We start from the raw sequence: 17,307 nt of genomic DNA on the forward strand, positions 1-17,307 counted from the left end.
TGAAACGACCCGCCACCGCAGCTAGAGATTAGCGTGGATGCTGCAGTAGCAGCTAGCGAGGTCAACGATCGGTCCCTGCGTGTTTTCTTCTGTGGTTTTAAAGCACAGCTCCCATCCGTCACTTTCTGAACATGGCACTAAAAGGGAAGCTGATTGGCCGTTGAATCAGCACGAGGCTGAGAGCGCTTTGAGACGAGAGAAGAGTGAGATTTCAGAGTTTGGTAACAGTGTGCGCGCAAATATGACGATGTGTTTGGGGACAGGTGATGGGGTTCTGGGTCGCCTTTATCACTGCGCTCGCTGAAATAAATCTGTCCTACTCTCACCACGTCTTCCAATTGTGAAGTTTTTCTTCTTCTTCTTCTTTTTAACCCTGAAACACGTCACACGGAAGCACACTTGGTTTGACTCGCGACAACTTTTATTATATTGCCAAAGCTGTACATGTTCTAGAAATACTCCACGCCCCTTCCCCTCGTCTCCCACCGGGTTACAGCAACTGGCTAACACAATGACAGAGGGCTGATCCGCTTTGATACATCATTTTCTTTTCTCCTTGCCCCCCCTTTTCTTAAAAAGGTCCTTTTCTTTTTTTTTTCTTTTTTTTCTTTTTTTTAAATCAAAAGTTTCTCTGGCATCGTCGCGCCACCGTGTGGCGCTTTTACTCCGAAGGGACGTCCCGCTGTCCGAGTTCCTGCGTCACAGTCAAAGTAGTTCCTATACAAGCATGGCTGACGGAGACACTCGCAGTGACAGGGCTGTACACGGTATATTGCTAACCTGGAGGACGTGAACACGCTCGCTCGCGCGCGCACACACACGTACGTGTACACACACACACACACACACACACGTACACACACACATACATAGAGAGAGAGAGAATGATCTCCAGATGACCACAGCTTTAGGCTTCAACGTATCTAAAGAAACCAATCACACAACGGGAAACTGCTGCTGGTGGACGTGAGTCACAAGCCTGACCAGTGATGTAGAAACAGGTGCATTTCCTTGGCTGAGTAAGAAACAAACAATAGACATGGGTGGGGAAATTCGTGGTGGGGGAAAAAAAATGAAAAATGAAATTTATTTGCTTGTCTTCTTCTTCTTCAAAAAAAAAATCAGAATTGCTTTGCCTTCTTATCTCTTTAGTATCTGTGTGTGTTTGTCTAGCCAGGTAGATACTAACTGTACTTGGATCACAACTTTTTTCAGAAGATATGTTTTAGTTGTCATTAGCATTACTAGCTTTTAATAATGCTTGTGAGGCCATAGCCAATCACCAGTAACTTGACATCGAGGTGACTTAACTTAGACTTTTAGAGCCTTTTGTCCTGTGACAAATCTGACAGAAGAACTTGACATCATTTGAGACGAAGGCTGACTGAGGTGTAACACTGCATTGTTGTTTTGTTTTTCCTAAACATTTGAGCAATTCAAACCTTTTGGTGCGTCACCTGATTGGTAGCAGGTGAATTCAAATCGGCGGCAACAACGCCACCTGCTAATGTTAAACCCACACACCGGTGATGTCACGGATAGTGGGCGGGGCCTGGGGCAGTAGCAAGGATTCCACACAGCAGCAGTTTTCAAAATCTCGAGAGGAAAAAGACAAAACTTTGCACTGTCCGATCCGACTGCAGAGGACATTTTCACTTCAATAGACACAAACTATTATTGAAGGTGAAAAACAAAAAAGAAATAATTCTTCCTTACATTCGTCACTCTGAACAGCAGTTTGAAGAGAACCGGGCTCTGGAAATGGCTAAACTACTCAGTAAGTATTGCACATCTAGCAAATCCAAACAATTTGTAACATTTTATTCCAGAGAAATGTACAGTCAATATACCTATGTCATATTTATATGTATATATATATTAAATAAATACTATATATAGAAATATATATATAATATTTATTTGTTTCCAGCCTCATATTAACATGCACTTGATAACAGCAGACCACAGACGAGAAGTTTTACAGCAGAACTAGAACAGGGATGATAGAGAGAACAGCACTGAGAAGAAAACACACGTCATCGTTAGGGCTCAAAAACACTTTGACCAAAGCGTTTACATGCGGCGCTCCGGTGCAGGACGCAGAAGCAGGTTAAGGTTCATGACGGGACGCTGTGCACTGTGAGGGGCAGGGCCGGGGTGTCTGGGCTCGAGACGCCCCCTGCAGGCTGGAACCTGGCACAGGTATTTTTTTCTTTGTTTTTTGTTTTGTTTTTTCAATTCTTAAAACGTTAAACCACATGTAACACCACTGACAGGAGGAGGAGGGCGGGTTCCGGGGAACTGGACTGTCATCAGCCTGTCCTGGCTCGTGCACGGGACCTGCGTGCACGCGGTGCCTGTGCTGGCGGGGAACAGCCACGGGGGAGTGGGCGGGGCTATGGGCTAGGGTGGGCGGAGCCAGGCCTCCGGCGGGCAATACACGTTTAGGACGGCGGAGGTTATTTACACGACGTCACGACGACAAACACACGTCCACACGACGGGGAAGCACAAAAAAGGGGGGTGGGGTTTATGTACAGAGGGGGCGGGGCCGAGGGGGAGGGGGGCGTGTGCTTTGAGTAACATCAGGGATTGTCTGGTGTTCTGGATGCCGCTGCAGGTAGAGAGGCACTGCGAGGGGAGTGAGTGTGTGTGTGTGTGTGTGTGTGTGTGTGTGTGTGTGTGTGTGTGTGTGTGTGTGTGTGTGTGTGTGTGGTTGGGGGACGTGGACTAGCTGGGGAGGGGCCTCGGCGACAGCATCTTGGGTTTGCCTCCTTCCGCCTCCTTCCCCTTGACGGCCGCCACGTAGGAGAAAAGGCAGAGGACGGAGTAACAGATCTGATGTGCCTGCAGGGAGACGGTGAGGAGGGTGAACGTCCGGCCGCTTGCGCACAAAAAAAACACCGACAGACGCCGTCCGTCTGGCGAGCAGCTCTCTGTTCTGCCCCGTCAGTTCCCCGCTGCTTTTTCATGCTTAAAATAATAGAAAAAAAAGGAGAAACGGCTCCCGGATTGTGCTGTCAGTGATGTCGTCCTTTGCTTCGTCTGCTGCGCTCAGGCCCTTTGTGATGTCACAAAGAGCACTACCCAAAGTCAGTGACCACACCCCCCTAGCCAGGCGTTTGCTCGGCCCTCTTGGACCGGCCTCTTGGTCGGTCAAAGCGGGGGACAAAGCATCGGTTTTGGCAGAAAGCTGCAAACAGAGGGCTAAATGTGCTGTTTTTACTTGAACAGCCACAACAAACTTAAATTTTTTTTTTTTTTTTAATTACTCCACAAGGTTTTTAATTCCGCTTTTTATGAAAATCAACATTTTTAAAAGTCAAAACGGGGTTTAAGAACAGGCGTCCTGAAGTGATGGCTGCTGATACTAGACAAGGCGTGGGCAAACTACGGCCCGGGGGCCATATGCGGCCCATTAAGCTTTGTAATCCGGTCCGTCAAACTTGAAGAAATTATATTAACAGTAAATAAGTCATGAAATAGCTGAATTTCATCCATTTTTTCAGTGTTTTAAGAGTAATTTCAATAAAGAGCTAAATATCTGTTTTTGTTCCTTTCAATGGACATTAAAGCTCATGTTTTCTACATATCCCATAGTGTTTTTTTTTTCATCCAATGAGGTGAGGCGCCAAAACACTCCATCCATCTGCTGCTGCTCCAGCCCCCCTGCCAATTTTTAGAGCCCACCAGTCAGAAAGTTGGCCCACCCCTGGTCTAGACCAGGTTAGTTGGTGTGCGCGCGTGTGTGCGCGTGTATACTCACCATGGGAGTCTTGTACTTGTGGATCACCACTTCTTTAGTTTCAGGAACTATGCCGGTGCAAGAGACAAAACAGACAATTCAAAGGCAGCAGGAACATAAACGGGTCACGAGTCTGAGAGCTTTGGGGGCGGAGGAGGTGGAGGAGGAGGAGGAGGGCGGGGCTAAAGGGATGGAGTGAGGAGACGATGCTGGACGAGGAGCAGCGGCGGACCGGGAGGAGTCACAGCCAACAGTTGGGAGAGGGAGCGAGGAGAGTCAACTGTTGGCCGGACGTTCACGACCCGGCGCAAATGGACACGGGTGCAAGAGACGAATGTTGTGGAACGAGAGATTAAAGAAGAAACGTCGGGAAGGGAAGAAGAAAAAAAAAAGAAGACGGGGAAATGAGAAGCGACAGGCTGCCCGGGCCTACAGCTGGTCGAGGAGGGCGGGAAGTGTCGGAGGAGGAGTCTCTGACACCGCCTGGGTGCGCAGGTCGTCCTTCAACTGCTCCGACTGAGTAGCCGGAGCTTCCAGTGTTTTCCACCGTTGGTTGGAACAAAACCTACTCTCTTTCCCCTCCACGTCCCGCCCTCCAGAGTCACATGACCGCAGACAAGCCGTCAGGGCAGAGAGGAAGCCAAGGGAGGGGAGGAAAAAGTGGAGGCCAAAACCCTTTGTATATTTGACCCGGGACCACGTCACTGTCCACGACTTTTCATTAGTAACTGTGAACCCGTAGCACAGATGAGAAGATCAGGGCTGTGATGTGAGATGTTCCCTCCCCCACCCCTCCCCCAAGTATAAGAACAAGTCAAAATAAAACCAAGAAGACTGGGGGGTCGGGGGGGATGGAAGCAGAGGAGGAGGAGGAGGAGGAGGACACCTGGTGGTGGGACAACAGAACAGCGCGAGGAGGAGGAGGAGGAGGAGGAGGAGGAGACGGATGAGGTGGAGTTAAGAAGGAGAAAGGTGGCGACACTTTACCTGCTGGAGAATGAAGGTTTTCATAGTGGCAAAGATGAGGGCAACATTACAAAAGCAGCACAGAGACACGGCAGTAACCCAGCCAGGCGCACAGGGACCACGCCCACTTCCTGTCCGGCTGTCTGTCTGTCTGTCCGCCTGCCTGCTGACTGCTGGAGCTCTGACTGCGTCTCAGCAGCTGATTGTTTGGACGAGTTCATAAAAATCTAGAACTGTGACGGGTGGAACTTCAAGGTTTGTGTAGCTACAAAGTTTAAAGATGAATCTCATTTATTTACTTATAGTTGAGTTCTAGTCAGTAGGAAAAGGACAGATGGTTAATTTACTGATTTAACGGTTGAGTCTATTTTTTATGTAAGCTTTATTTTACCAGGAAAGTCCCATTGAGATTAAAAACCTCCTTTCCAAGGGAGTCCAAAACATAAAAACAATTTTTCATGATGGATCAAATTTTATAATATTTGATCGGTTGAACGCTTCAGTCAGAATTTAACCCCCCAAAAAACGAAACCAGTTTATTGTCGCTCTTGAGCAACACCATCGTAATTGAAGTGTAGATTAAAAGCTCCACGCTATCAGAATAAAAAAAAAAATAGTTTGGCTCCGTTATTAAAATTTGGATTGTTTTTATTTATTTTTTTGTTTATTTCTATTCTTTCTGTTGTTCTATCTACAAACATGTTTGTACAAAACAAAAACAAAAAACCTAGTCTCTTTTGTTTTGACGATGATTTTATATGGTTTCAAACCAACGTGCTCAGCAGAAACACTTGGTTTGAACCAAGTTTTATGCAACAAACTCCTCCTCCTGTTTCCCAGGCAGCCACCGCCTCCTTCCCGCTCCTCCCTGCTCCTCCCTGCTCGTCAGCTACAGGAAGCGCCGCATCGCGACGGTTTGAAAAGGACCCGCCGGTCATGTGATCACCCGCTGACCGACAACTGCCCCAAATCGCGCGGGAAAAACTTTCCAGCCCTCGTCAAACGTGCTTGCCGTGAAGCCGAGTTACTGCCGTGCCGAGTACAGGCCTAGAATCAATAGATGGTGTAATTACCAAATTCCTCCAGGACAAAGACTCCCTTCACTGTATTGCACTTTTTAATGTGACTCAGCTCTATGAAAACCTAAAAACAGAAAACGGGGAGGGAAAAAACAAACAAAAACAAGACAGAACATTATTAACTCAACAACAGTGGATGAAAAATAAATCAAAAGTAAAAAATATATATATATATACACACACAACACGCACACACACACACGCACTCAACTTTATAGATTTCGAGTCAAATTAACCGTGTTGAGGTTGATCTATTCGGTATGAAAAGTCAAAAAAGAAAAAAAAAGAGAGGTATACGTGTGGGATGCAAGCATCTACGGCTACCAAACGGAAAGAAAAGGAGGCACACGATGAGAGCTTTCCATGATCAGACACACACATGGGCGGCGGGAGGGTGGGGGGTGAAAGTGGGGGCCGGGGGGGGGGAGTTGCCGGTGGTCAAGTCTGAGGCATTGCTTTGGCAACGCAACTGAACAGGAGATCTTTAGCTTTCATTGAGGCGCTAAACAGCAGAGCTACTGGTGGAGCTACACAGGATGCAATGTGGCCCGTATGATGCATAACATGGAAGTCCCACACAATTGGAAAAAAAAAAAAAAAAAAAAAATGCAGACGAGGACAGAGAAAAAAAAAACACTAAGAAAATAAAATCAGGTTTGCCAGTAAGAGCTGGGACAGTCGAAAGGAAAGAGAGAAAGAAAAGAGAAAAAGGAAACCCAAGAAGATGTAACTGCTAATAAGCAAACACAGCAGAGGTTGTGTACCTTCCGCTCCTTGCAGGGGGAGAGAGCATGGGAGAGAAATGGTTTGCATTATTATCGGACAGAAGAGCACAAACACTCGACGACACTCCGAGAGGACAGAGGGCGCTATCCGCAACGGGCCCGCCGCCGAGTCGGGCGCTCAGGCTGCCGGCGCAGAGGAGGTTACCGGAGCCAATAAGTGCAAATGAAAGTAAAATGAGGAGAGTAATAATACTAATAATAATAATAGTGATACTCATTGTAGTAATAATGGTGATGATAAACCCCGGCAGAGGAGGGATTAGCCCAAAATGAGTAGTGATGAGGAAAAGAAAGGGCGCGAGAGCTGGATTCACCTTTCGCTTCCTCTGAGCCCTCCATGCCTCCTCCTCCAGCAACAAGCGCTGGCACCAACACCACCCACCCGCTCGCTCGCTCACACAGCAGAAGCACGAGGGCAGGAAGTCGGCGCTACGCCGGAGCCGACGCCGCGTGGCCGCCATGGATCTACTATATGAACTGGATGACGGACAATATGGCGGCGCGGCAAGAGGACCTTTAAGAAGATTTTTTTTCAGTGGCCACTCGAGGTACTGCAGTCAAAGATCGCATAACTGCTGACAAACAAACTCGTAACAAATCTTTCTGTTGTGGATTTTTAATACTTTCTCAAAGTAAACAACATGTATAAAGGCCAGAAAACCTAGAAGAAATGGGAAGCCGCGGTACTGCGCTAACACGCTCCATGAGGTCGCAGAACGGCGAAGACGACCCGTAAGCTCAAAACGTTTTGGGCATACGCGCAGGGCCAGGGAAAAGAACGGGCCAACATACTGGACTCGAAGCCTCAGACAGCAGGAGCGAGTGCGAGGCTGAGAGTTCGTCATTAGGGCAGCAAAATTTAGGGCAGGGGAGAGAAAAAAAAAGACCAAAAACACACAGTCCTTGTTGTCTTAGCACAGTCCAGCCTTTTGTGATGTCACAAAGGGGACTCGTTGGGGTTTACTCTGAATTGGATGACATTCACGAATTTCCCCCCAAAAAAACATTCTCTGTTGTTGTTTTGTTTTGTTTTGAAATCACAGTGCATACGGGGCAAAGAGACCACACGGCTGCAACAGAAATAAAGTTACTGGCGTTTTAAAGGGCCAGCGTGCAGAGGTGGAAATCATAGGTTCAGCCTTTCTGTTTGGGCTAATTCACAGCTCCGGAGGGAAACCTGAACCTCGGCTCTCTGGGAATTAATTCAAAGTGGTGACTAAAGGTCTCTGCTTGTCTTGGCGCAGGTTTATATCAACGGGCTACAGAGGCTAACCGGCAGTTACATAATTCTGCCACTGCGAGACAACTTTAGGAGCAGTTTTAATAGTGGCTTTGTGCAAACGCAGATTTTATGAGAGAAATTTTGTCGTAAATCGATGAAATTGATTCAGAGCTCCCACGAGGTTTCCACTGATTGGCTCTCCCCCCTCATCACCTCCAGTATCCACCTCAATCTCACACCACCTTATTTTTGTCTCAATCCAAGCGTGTGGAAGGCCAATTTTTAGCGAGAAGGAGGCAGTAAACAGCGGGTTAAATACACATCTTTCAGGACATCTATGGATGTTGTTACAGGATAATTAACTCTGCAATGACAAAAAAAAAAAAAAAAAAAAGAAATCTGATGACCGATCCAAAGTTACGGCTATTTTTGAGGCCGTCGGTTTGCAATTTTGCTCAACTGCCCGTTTAGATCGCACCAAGCCGCTTAGAAATCAGGTTCACGGGGGAGATTTTCACTCGCAGCGCTTCAGTCCCTCCACGTGATACATGTTATTAACACTTGACGCGAATGGAACTGTGAGTCAAGACACTGCTGGCTCGTTTCCTGAAGTGCTAATCGAGACTTGCGGAAACTGGTCAAGAAAAAGCAGAAACAAACCCCGGCTACGACTTCCTGCACACACGGAGGAGAAAACACACAACGGTGGAGTTCAAGGGTCCAAACTCAGGTGTGAAAGTTGCTATAAAATAGCCAATTATTAATGAAAAGTCTTTGCTGATGGTCGTCCGTCTTTACACTGATGTTTCACACGCACGCACACGCACACACACGCACACACACACACACACACACACACACACACACACACACACACACACACACACACACACACGCAGGCACGCACACACACGGACACGCACAGTAAAGAAACGGTGAGGCGGAGCACCACAGATGTCAAACAAACTTGTTGCTGTTGATGATACTCGTTAGGAACACATGCATATAAGAGCACGACACACACGCACGCACACACACACACAGACAGACACGCAAACAAAAGCAAAAGCACAAACGGAGATCCTTCCTCCGAGGGGTAAAACCTCAGGAGGAGTGGCAGTGATCAGACAACGTCTCTGGTCATCGACAACGTTTCCGTTTTATCGGCGGAGACGATAGAGGAAGACGTTTTGGGGATGAGAGGAAGTGATGCAAACAGGAGAGATGGGCGGAGAGGTGGACAGGAGGACGACATGAACTCATGACAAGTGTTTCTTTCTTCTTCTTCTTTTTTTTTTTTTGTTTGTAATTTTCCATGCCTGTTTGTGGGATGGAGGCAGTGTCCGCGCCCAGGCCGCCGCCTCTTACCTGGCTGTGCATGAATTTCAGGTTGATTCCTTCCAGCGTGACCTGCAGCAGGCCGCCCTCCCCGGTCTTCATGTCCTGCACCGGGAACTCTCCGCCCAGCTCCGGACCTGCACCGAAACACGGACACGGGTCAGGGAGCTGGTCGAGAAAATGTGCCGACCAACATAAGAGGAAACTTTCATCTGAATGCGACTTTTGTGCAACTTAACCTCATTAAAGACAAACAGATTAAACTGTGTGAAAGAGGTGTTTTTGTTCCAGATCTGGGTTGTTTCTAACCTGATATGAAGAAAGTCTGGTAAGCAAAGAATGAGACATGCATTAAAAAAAAAAAAGGCAATTCTATTTTGTTTTTTAAAGGTACTGGGTGTAAGATTTTTAAGGAAGCCCAGTATTTAAGGAATCCGGCCCGACTGACTGGCTTCTTTAAAAAATGACTGCTAACTAGGAGCAAGATCATTGCTCTATGTATAGTCTTATATATGAGAACCACAGTAAGGGTAGGAAAACCAAATGACTTTTATTGGACTGCGAGGATACATTTTTATTCATGTATTATATACGTTTTAACCAATATAAAAACCATAAATCAGGCCAAATCTTACACACTGGACCTTTAAATTTCAACTTCTGAATGTCTTGCAGCGTCTGATGATGAATCTAATGCTATCAATACGTCTAGGGTGGACTTTCCACCCTTTGACAAAACAAAAGATGACGAAAAACAAGAGGAGAAAAAAAATGAAAGCATGATAAAAGGGGGAGAAAAAAAAAAAAGAACAACTCCGCCGAGCGTCTCTACCTGGTTTGATGCTCTGCTGCCTGGCTGCGGCTCTCTCCATGCTGTCTTTGACGCAGTAGTAGAGCTCACGACACTGACGACACACAAAACAGAGGTTACGGCCGGAACGTCCGGCGATGCCGCCGCCCCCCCGCCAGCCAAGCCCCGCCCACCTTCTTGGTGTAGAACTTGTTGAGCTGCGTCTCCTGGCCGTTGCGCCTCCACAGACACAGCACCTTGGTCTTGGGGCAGTAGGTCATGTTGATGAGCTTCTCGTACCACCAGCGCTCGTACACGGTGCCGATGTTGCTGCGCAAGACGATGCAGTCGTCGCACACCTGCAGCGGCGAGAGGAGAGAGTGAGCGCGGCGAGAGGAGGAGGAGACGAGGCGAGGCGAGGCGTGAAACTTGCACGTGCCTCCATGAAGAAGATGTCTCCGGTGGTGTCGGTGCCGGCGTGGACGACGAACGTCTGCTTCTTGATGTGGCGGCTTCCGCTGGGCCTGATGGGCAGCTCGCGGCCGTTCTGACCACAAACAGCGGTTTAAGGGAGAGTCGCAGAAGAACGACGGCGAGTTCGGACAAGAGAGGGGACAGACGCTCACCATGTTGGCCAGTTTGTCCAGAATCTCGTTGATCTCTTGGCTGTACGTGAGGCCGATGTGGGACTTCCCCATCAGACGCCTCACTTTCTTCCTGATGTCGTTTTTGTTCAGCTGACCAAGCAGTGAGAAGAAAGAGCGAGAGAGAAAAAAAAAAATCAACACGGTTCAAAGCCTGGAGATCGTACACAACTGTCTCATGCTTAAAAGGTCCAGTGTGTAATATTTGGCCTAATACATGTTTTTTATATTGGAAAGCTTAATATGCTCTCCATAAATACTTAAATAAATTGCATACTAAAGTTATTTGGTTTTGCTGCATTGATAAATACACAGAGGTCTCGCTACCAGTTAGCTGCTATCTTGCACAACCATATTTCTAAGGAAGCCTGGTGTGGACAATTCATATTTAGGCTGAATGCTCACGTCCTCAAATAAACCAACGAAGAAGACCGTGATCGAGGTATCCAAGTTTGCGTGTGCAGGCCACAGTAGCTCACTGGCAAGCTCGGGAGGTTGAGGGTGAGCGAATGGCCGCTGCAATCTAAAACGTAACCACTTGACATCGCCGTTTCATCTCAAAATCTCCAAATATTACACACTTAACCTCTAACGCCAAAAAAAAGGGGGCGGGAGAATGAAAGCCTCCATACTTTTATCATGAGCATGTACGCGATCATGTTGTGCAGCAAAGTGGACAGAAGTCTGTCTTCATCGTCCTCCAGACGCTTGCGGTCGTGGTCTCCCAGCGAGAGGTACCTGAACGCGGCACAAGGAGGGAAGAACTTCAAGATCCAGGACAGAAGATTCAAAGTTTTGTGGCGACATCACAGGGGAAAAACAAAACACAAAACTCTTTTGCACATCTCCTTTGGTTGGTTGTTGTACGTTGATTGATTTGAGTGTTTTTGTAACTACTGAATAGTTTATTTTTTGTACTTTGTTCCAATATGGGATCAATAAAGTAAATCTATCTATCTATCAATCTATACAAACAAAACAAAACAAAACAAAGACGTTCTCTGCGAGAACCTTTCGATCATCTCCTGGGGTCCCTGGTCCATGCCCATCCCCTCGCGCTCCAACATGACGGCGTCCAGGAAGGCGTCCTCCCAGAACTGCAGCTGGTCCCACAGCGTGGAGCGCTCTTTACCTGGACACACAACAGTCAAACAACAGTGAAGTCAATTAGCCCCGGGGGTCGCTTCACCTTCTCTTCCACCAGTTGCAAACCGGAGTGACGGTGCCAGCGCCAATAATTCTGGCGAGTGCCGCAGAATAATAAAGGCAGAGTTACAAGTATTCACGGTGCACTTCTGACAGCACTCAAAGGTAGAGTCTGACAAATCCTCAATCCAAACTCTCTGCTGAGCTTTAAAAACATTAAATCCAACTGGTTTGAACTGGTTGGAAGATGCCGATAAAAGAAAAGTGCAAAAAAGAAAAGAAAAAAAAAAATACATACATGTATGTATGTATGTATGCATGCATGTATGTATGTACACACACACACACACATATATATCTGTGTGTGTATGTATATCGATATATATACACACACATATATATATATACCTATATCCATATAAATACATAAATCACTGCAACACAAAGACATGACTCGATTCTGTGCGATTCAATAAATGTTCCACAGCAAACACAGACATGCAGCACATCATCATCACCACCACCACCAACAACTCTAAACAGCTCACACATTTAAACATGGTTTATATGAACAACACACACACACACAGGTTGGAGGAAAAAAGGACAAAGGCATGAAATTAGCCCTACTTAGAGAAAAGGTTTCCATGGCAGCATCCTCAAGTTGATCCCAAACGGAGCTCTTATCACGGCCTGGAAGTAGTTTCCCGGGAGGAGGAGGAGGAGGAGGAGAAGGAGGAGAAGGAGGAGGAGGAGGAGCAGCAGCAGCGAGAGCAGGAGAAGAAGTCAGAAGGTCCAACAGCAAAAATCGAGAGCGGAGAGCAAGAGGAAGCCCCCCCAGAGGATGATGATGAAAAGGAGGTGGATGAAGAGGGCGGAGCCAAGACATATTAAACTGCTTCCACTTTGATGTCTCACCTCCAGCTGCCACTCATAATGAGGATGTTTGCTCAAAGCAGTAATGCAGCTGCAGGCGACGACGACTCGATCGGTGACGGTGTGTTTTAAATTGACAAAAGAGCAAAATTTGTTGAGAAAAAATGAGAGTCCACCGTAAGAATCGTCTAATGCAAACTAATAGTCTGGAACGGAGCCTTTTAGTATTAAGCTATTCAATCAACATGCCTTTAAAAGCAATTTTGTTGCACATCAGAGTCCACCGGGCCTGCCGAGGCCATTTATCAGCGGCTTCACACAGGCAGAACCCTGATTTTCTGCCTAAAGTCAGACCGACCATCTTGACGGTCAACTTTCCTTTGGATCGCGCGAGTCATGAAGAGACACCCTGCAACCACAAGGAGGCTTAAAGGGCGACAGATGACGTTAGTGATGCGACGCAAGGTGGCGTTAGTGAGTCGGTCAGTCAGGGAAGCTTCCAGGAGCCAGCAGAGAGCAGCACCTACCCAGCAGGCCTTCATAGAGGTAGATCCTCATGCTGATGTCCTCCGCGGGCGGTGCAGGCGGAAACTTGGCCACCGGGTCTTTGGCCCCTGGTTTCAGCATGTGGGTCTTTCCCTGTGGAGATGCACTTCAGTGAATTGAATTGAATTGAAAGCCTTTGCACTTTCCAGAACAACAAAATATCAGACTGCAAGGATACAGTAAAATACAATAATTTAAAATGCAACAATTTAAAGTGCAGGAATATAAAGTTGGAGAGCACCCAGGTCCTCATGTGCAATGGGCAGCTGGTTAATGTTTGTTTTATGCCTTTATGGCTGGTGGAAAAAAGCTGTTTTTGAGTCTGGAGCTTCTGGATTTGATGGACCTACAGCGCCTGCCAGAGGGTCGCAGTTCGAACAGATGATGACCGAGGTAACTGTAATGTCATGTCCATAATAATGTTATTGGCTCTTGAGAGAATGCGGCTGTTTGCAATTTTAAATAGGCATTTCAAAAATTGCTAAAAAAAAAAAGACAGAGCGCGAGGGAGACAGAGAGAGTGTTACAGACAAGAGACCAGCTGCTCCTTCTGTATTGTTTTTAATCAAGAAGTTGGTCTTCAACACAAATAATCGTTGAGCAGCAGGTGTTGCATGTGCATTAACACGATTCAAAAACCGCTGGAGCGGCTGAGGATAAGCCTGCAGCACAGGTGTTGATTTAAATTCCGTTGTTTGTTTGTTTTGTTTTTTCTATTCAACACTTCCGATCGTCCCAATAAAAAGAAAAAAATGCGGACTCACAAACACGGTGCTGGTGGCCGGGTTGGTTTCGATCTCGCTGTCGGACAGCGTCCCTCTGGACTGGTTGAGGTGAGCTGCTACCCTGCTGGCCGGCCCGTCTCCCGCTGTGCTGCTCAGGTCGCTGTCGGCACCCAGAGTCTCTCCAGAGCTGTTGCTGATCTACAGGTGGAGTGGAAGGACACTGGTTCGACAACACTACACTAAAGAGGCGCGTTGACTCACTATCTCATCTGTGAGAACCCTTCACACGGTTCCTGTCTGGCTGAGTTTTCAGCGGCTGCCCAGTAGACACAGCAGTGCCAATGATTGGTCTGACTTGAAAGCAGTGCGGACAGGATGTGAGTTGGCTGTGCCCTACCACTGTGCTGGCCTCCGAGTCCTGGCTGGTGCTCCTGGTCAGGATGGGAGGCTCAGAACTGGTCACCGATTCTGTGTCGCTCTTCTGGAGCCACAAAGTCAAGAGACAGAAAGAGACACATTTGGTGCTTTTGAAAAGTGGCAGTTTATGTTTGTTTGCATTATTTGGTTACATTGGTGATGTTGGCCCCTAGATGGCAACGGCGTTCTTGTCTACACAGGTGAAGTGGGGACAAGTCAGGTGCCACAGGTGCTGGTTAATTATTTGAAGAAAATAGGGTCATTTTTCTCCCTTTATTCTGCGATTAATTCAGGCAAGTTTGTTTGGACCTTCCTTTGACTGCTGGAAATGGACTCAAATTTACACATTTTTTAGATAGTCACCAGAGAAAAAAAGTTAAATTAGCTGATTTTCTACAATCCAAACAATGCAAATACAAAAAAAAAAAAAAAGAGAAAAAGGTTAAAAAAAAAAAAAAGAAAGAAAACAAATAAAAAGAAAAAAAAAAATGAAAAAAAATACAACAAACCTGAGATCCAGACATGACACTGAGGCCGCTGTCGGCGCTGATCTGTGACTTCTTCTCCTCAGCGTCGGTCGCTGGGGGGCGCTGCTGCTTTGCTGCTTCTGATCCTGCGGGACAGACACGCTCGTCAGGCCGTCGCCTGCCTCGAAACGCGCACAGGAGGACGTTTGCGGCCTCGCTCTCCGAGAAACACCACAAACACCAGCACAGCGACACCGACGACCACCGAGAGCGTCGCCGCCTCCGGCTCAACGGCGCCTCACATCGACACCGAGGGCTAACGGTTGGCTGTCGGGACATGAGAAGCTTGAAACAGTTCTGTTTTTATTATATCCTGTCGCTGCAAGAAAGATTATGAGCACATTGTAGAGAGAAGACAGAGGAGTTGGAAGTGGAAGAGTGCTGGGAGGTGGTGAGGGGTTAGAAAAAAGTAAACAAAACTGCGAGAGAGCAACATGTCAGTGCTGCAAAAAAAATCGGACCCCACCAGAAAAAACGAGACAGACACAGGCAGTTCGGCATGCAGACAAACCAGTGGCGGGCAGAGGGGGCGTTTCCTGGTTCAGCTGGGGGGTTTGTTAAGGGTCGGTCAGCGCAGTCGGTGCAGAAAGAGCTTGGGCTCCACTCTCTGAGGCCCCAATTCACCTTCTATATAACGTGATTCAGCAGGACGCTAAGGCTCAACATTTTTCCAGGAGGCACAGAACAGAGGGCTAAGTGTGCTCTTTTATGGAGGTTTTTGCATTTTTGGGAGGTTATTCGTTTATTGCCATGAGGCTGATCCACTCTATTCAAGGAAAACAAAAAGATCTGAAAATGTGTATACTAGGGGACTTTTGAAATATTATGGCAGTAGATTTTATTCTCAATGATCTAAGAGCAAAGTTTAATTTGAAAGAACCAATGTCAAAGGAAAACACCCCTTAAACTAGCTCACATTTCTTCTCTCTTTTGTCCTGGAAATCCACATTAGCATGGATTTAACTTTATATTTTATACTTAATTTTATCCAATAAAAGGGGGTAAATGAATGTTAGTGACAGTGCAACATTCTCATGCACGCTGCTGCCTCCTAAAGTCTGTTCTGCTTCCTACACCTAACAGCCTGAGATCCTCCTGCACTGCGTGGAGCTCACAGCGCAGGACCCCAAACGTACCTGGTTGACGGACTGGTCGTCACGTCAAGTCCTGACCAGCGCATGAATATTTGAGTTTATAAAATGAAAGACCATTGGTAAGATTGAGCTGTTTTAAATACGGCTAAGGTAACACCAGCACGTGTAGCAACACAGCTGAAACTATTAGAAGGATCAGGAGGAGAAGGTAGAAAACTGGAAAAATGAGGACGCTTTTCAATATTTTCAGATAACATATCCATGATCATTGTCGATCCACTGAATGAATTGACAATAATTACGCGTGGCTGGTTGCATTCTTACTGGGAGAACTTCAATCATCCATGCAGAAAGACATTTTCTTCAGGAGCACCCCAAATCTTTTGTGCTCACGTCCCTCATTTTGTTTGCTTTGGTGTGTGCAAAGTCTCTTACTCTGTGGTTTTTCCATAGCTTTTTGCTTATCCTGGTGCTTGCTCCACAATTCTACCCAAGATGCATTGCAAGCAAGGAGAGAAAGACAGAGAGAGAGTCAGAGAGCTGGTTGGAAAGGCATGTATGGTGGATGAGCATTCAAAATCAGAAACCAAAAAATTAAAAGAAAAGATAGACATTCGAGAATGAGTCATCGCCGAATGCGGGCGTGTCCGGCAGTGTTGCCCCGCAGCCGCGCTCACTGCCGAGGCAACACTACGACACGGCCACGTGTCCCGGAGAGCCGGAGCCAGGCGTCTGATGGGAGCTCTGGCTCCGCCCGCATTGGTCGGGCACTCCAGAGCACAGGTGGCGAGAGGCAGAGAGACAGAGGAGGCAGAGGGGGAGAGGCAGAGAGGTGTGAGCGTGGGATGGCGTGGAGAGGTGGGATGGAGCGGTAGCAGAAGCCGGGATGCAAAACCTCACAGCATTCTGTAGAATTGAGGGTGCAACTTCTAAGGGGGAGGGGCAGGGGAGGGTTTCGGGGAGGGGTTGGGGGAGGGTGCGGGGGTGGTAGGAGTCAGGGTGGGTGACTGAACTTGTCCCCCGTAGACAGACCCAGAGTACATCTCCAACCGAAAAACAAATAAAATATAACAATTCAGCCGTGAATTGATGAAGATTTTCTTTTTCTTTTGCAGAAAGTTGGCGAAAACCTTGCGAGTTGATACGTCTGTACTGGGACTGTTTACTGGGGAGTGATGCTTCCACCCTCCATGCTGAGTGCAGAGAGAGCTGCCGTTTTTTTTTGTTTTTTTTTAAACAGCACGCCTCGTGGAAACCTGCAGTAAAGGCAAAGACCAGCACTGATTTCACTATCGATGCGCAAAAACCTCTGGTTTCCTACATCCACTACTGCAGATTTGGGTATCGGAAGGGGGAGACGGGACAGGACATGCACTCAAGGCTCGAGGAGGCCGACAAACAAACTCC

General features: G+C 47.2%; 1 protein-coding gene across 42 annotated transcripts in view; it reads right to left on the bottom strand.

Moving 5' to 3' along the window:
• Positions 1-399: 399 nt before the first annotated feature.
• Positions 400-17,307, bottom strand: part of madd (MAP-kinase activating death domain) — a 42,657-nt gene continuing 25,749 nt past the window's right edge. For 7 of the 42 annotated variants that reach the window (XM_076018328.1, XM_076018209.1, XM_076018253.1 and 4 more), the window contains 16 exons: positions 16,336-16,386; positions 14,789-14,892; positions 14,260-14,343; positions 13,902-14,060; positions 13,119-13,230; positions 12,346-12,408; positions 11,581-11,701; positions 11,202-11,307; positions 10,552-10,662; positions 10,365-10,472; positions 10,120-10,284; positions 9,968-10,040; positions 9,166-9,272; positions 5,785-5,854; positions 3,767-3,813; positions 400-2,847 (listed from right to left, as the gene is read on the bottom strand). In XM_076018328.1, coding sequence (XP_075874443.1) covers positions 2,731-2,847; positions 3,767-3,813; positions 5,785-5,854; positions 9,166-9,272; positions 9,968-10,040; positions 10,120-10,284; positions 10,365-10,472; positions 10,552-10,662; positions 11,202-11,307; positions 11,581-11,701; positions 12,346-12,408; positions 13,119-13,230; positions 13,902-14,060; positions 14,260-14,343; positions 14,789-14,892; positions 16,336-16,386 — 1,598 coding nt within the window. In that variant the 3' untranslated portion in view covers positions 400-2,730. The remainder of the gene's footprint in view (positions 2,848-3,766; positions 3,814-5,784; positions 5,855-9,165; positions 9,273-9,967; positions 10,041-10,119; positions 10,285-10,364; positions 10,473-10,551; positions 10,663-11,201; positions 11,308-11,580; positions 11,702-12,345; positions 12,409-13,118; positions 13,231-13,901; positions 14,061-14,259; positions 14,344-14,788; positions 14,893-16,335; positions 16,387-17,307) is intronic. The other 35 variants (XM_076018245.1, XM_076018285.1, XM_076018294.1 and 32 more) reach the window with 11 other exon arrangements.

The sequence above is a fragment of the Nelusetta ayraudi genome, unplaced genomic scaffold (genome assembly GCF_046127955.1).
Source record: "Nelusetta ayraudi isolate G7.1 ecotype Tasmania unplaced genomic scaffold, CSIRO-AGI_Nayr_v1 ptg000002l, whole genome shotgun sequence".
NCBI lineage: Eukaryota > Metazoa > Chordata > Actinopteri > Tetraodontiformes > Monacanthidae > Nelusetta > Nelusetta ayraudi.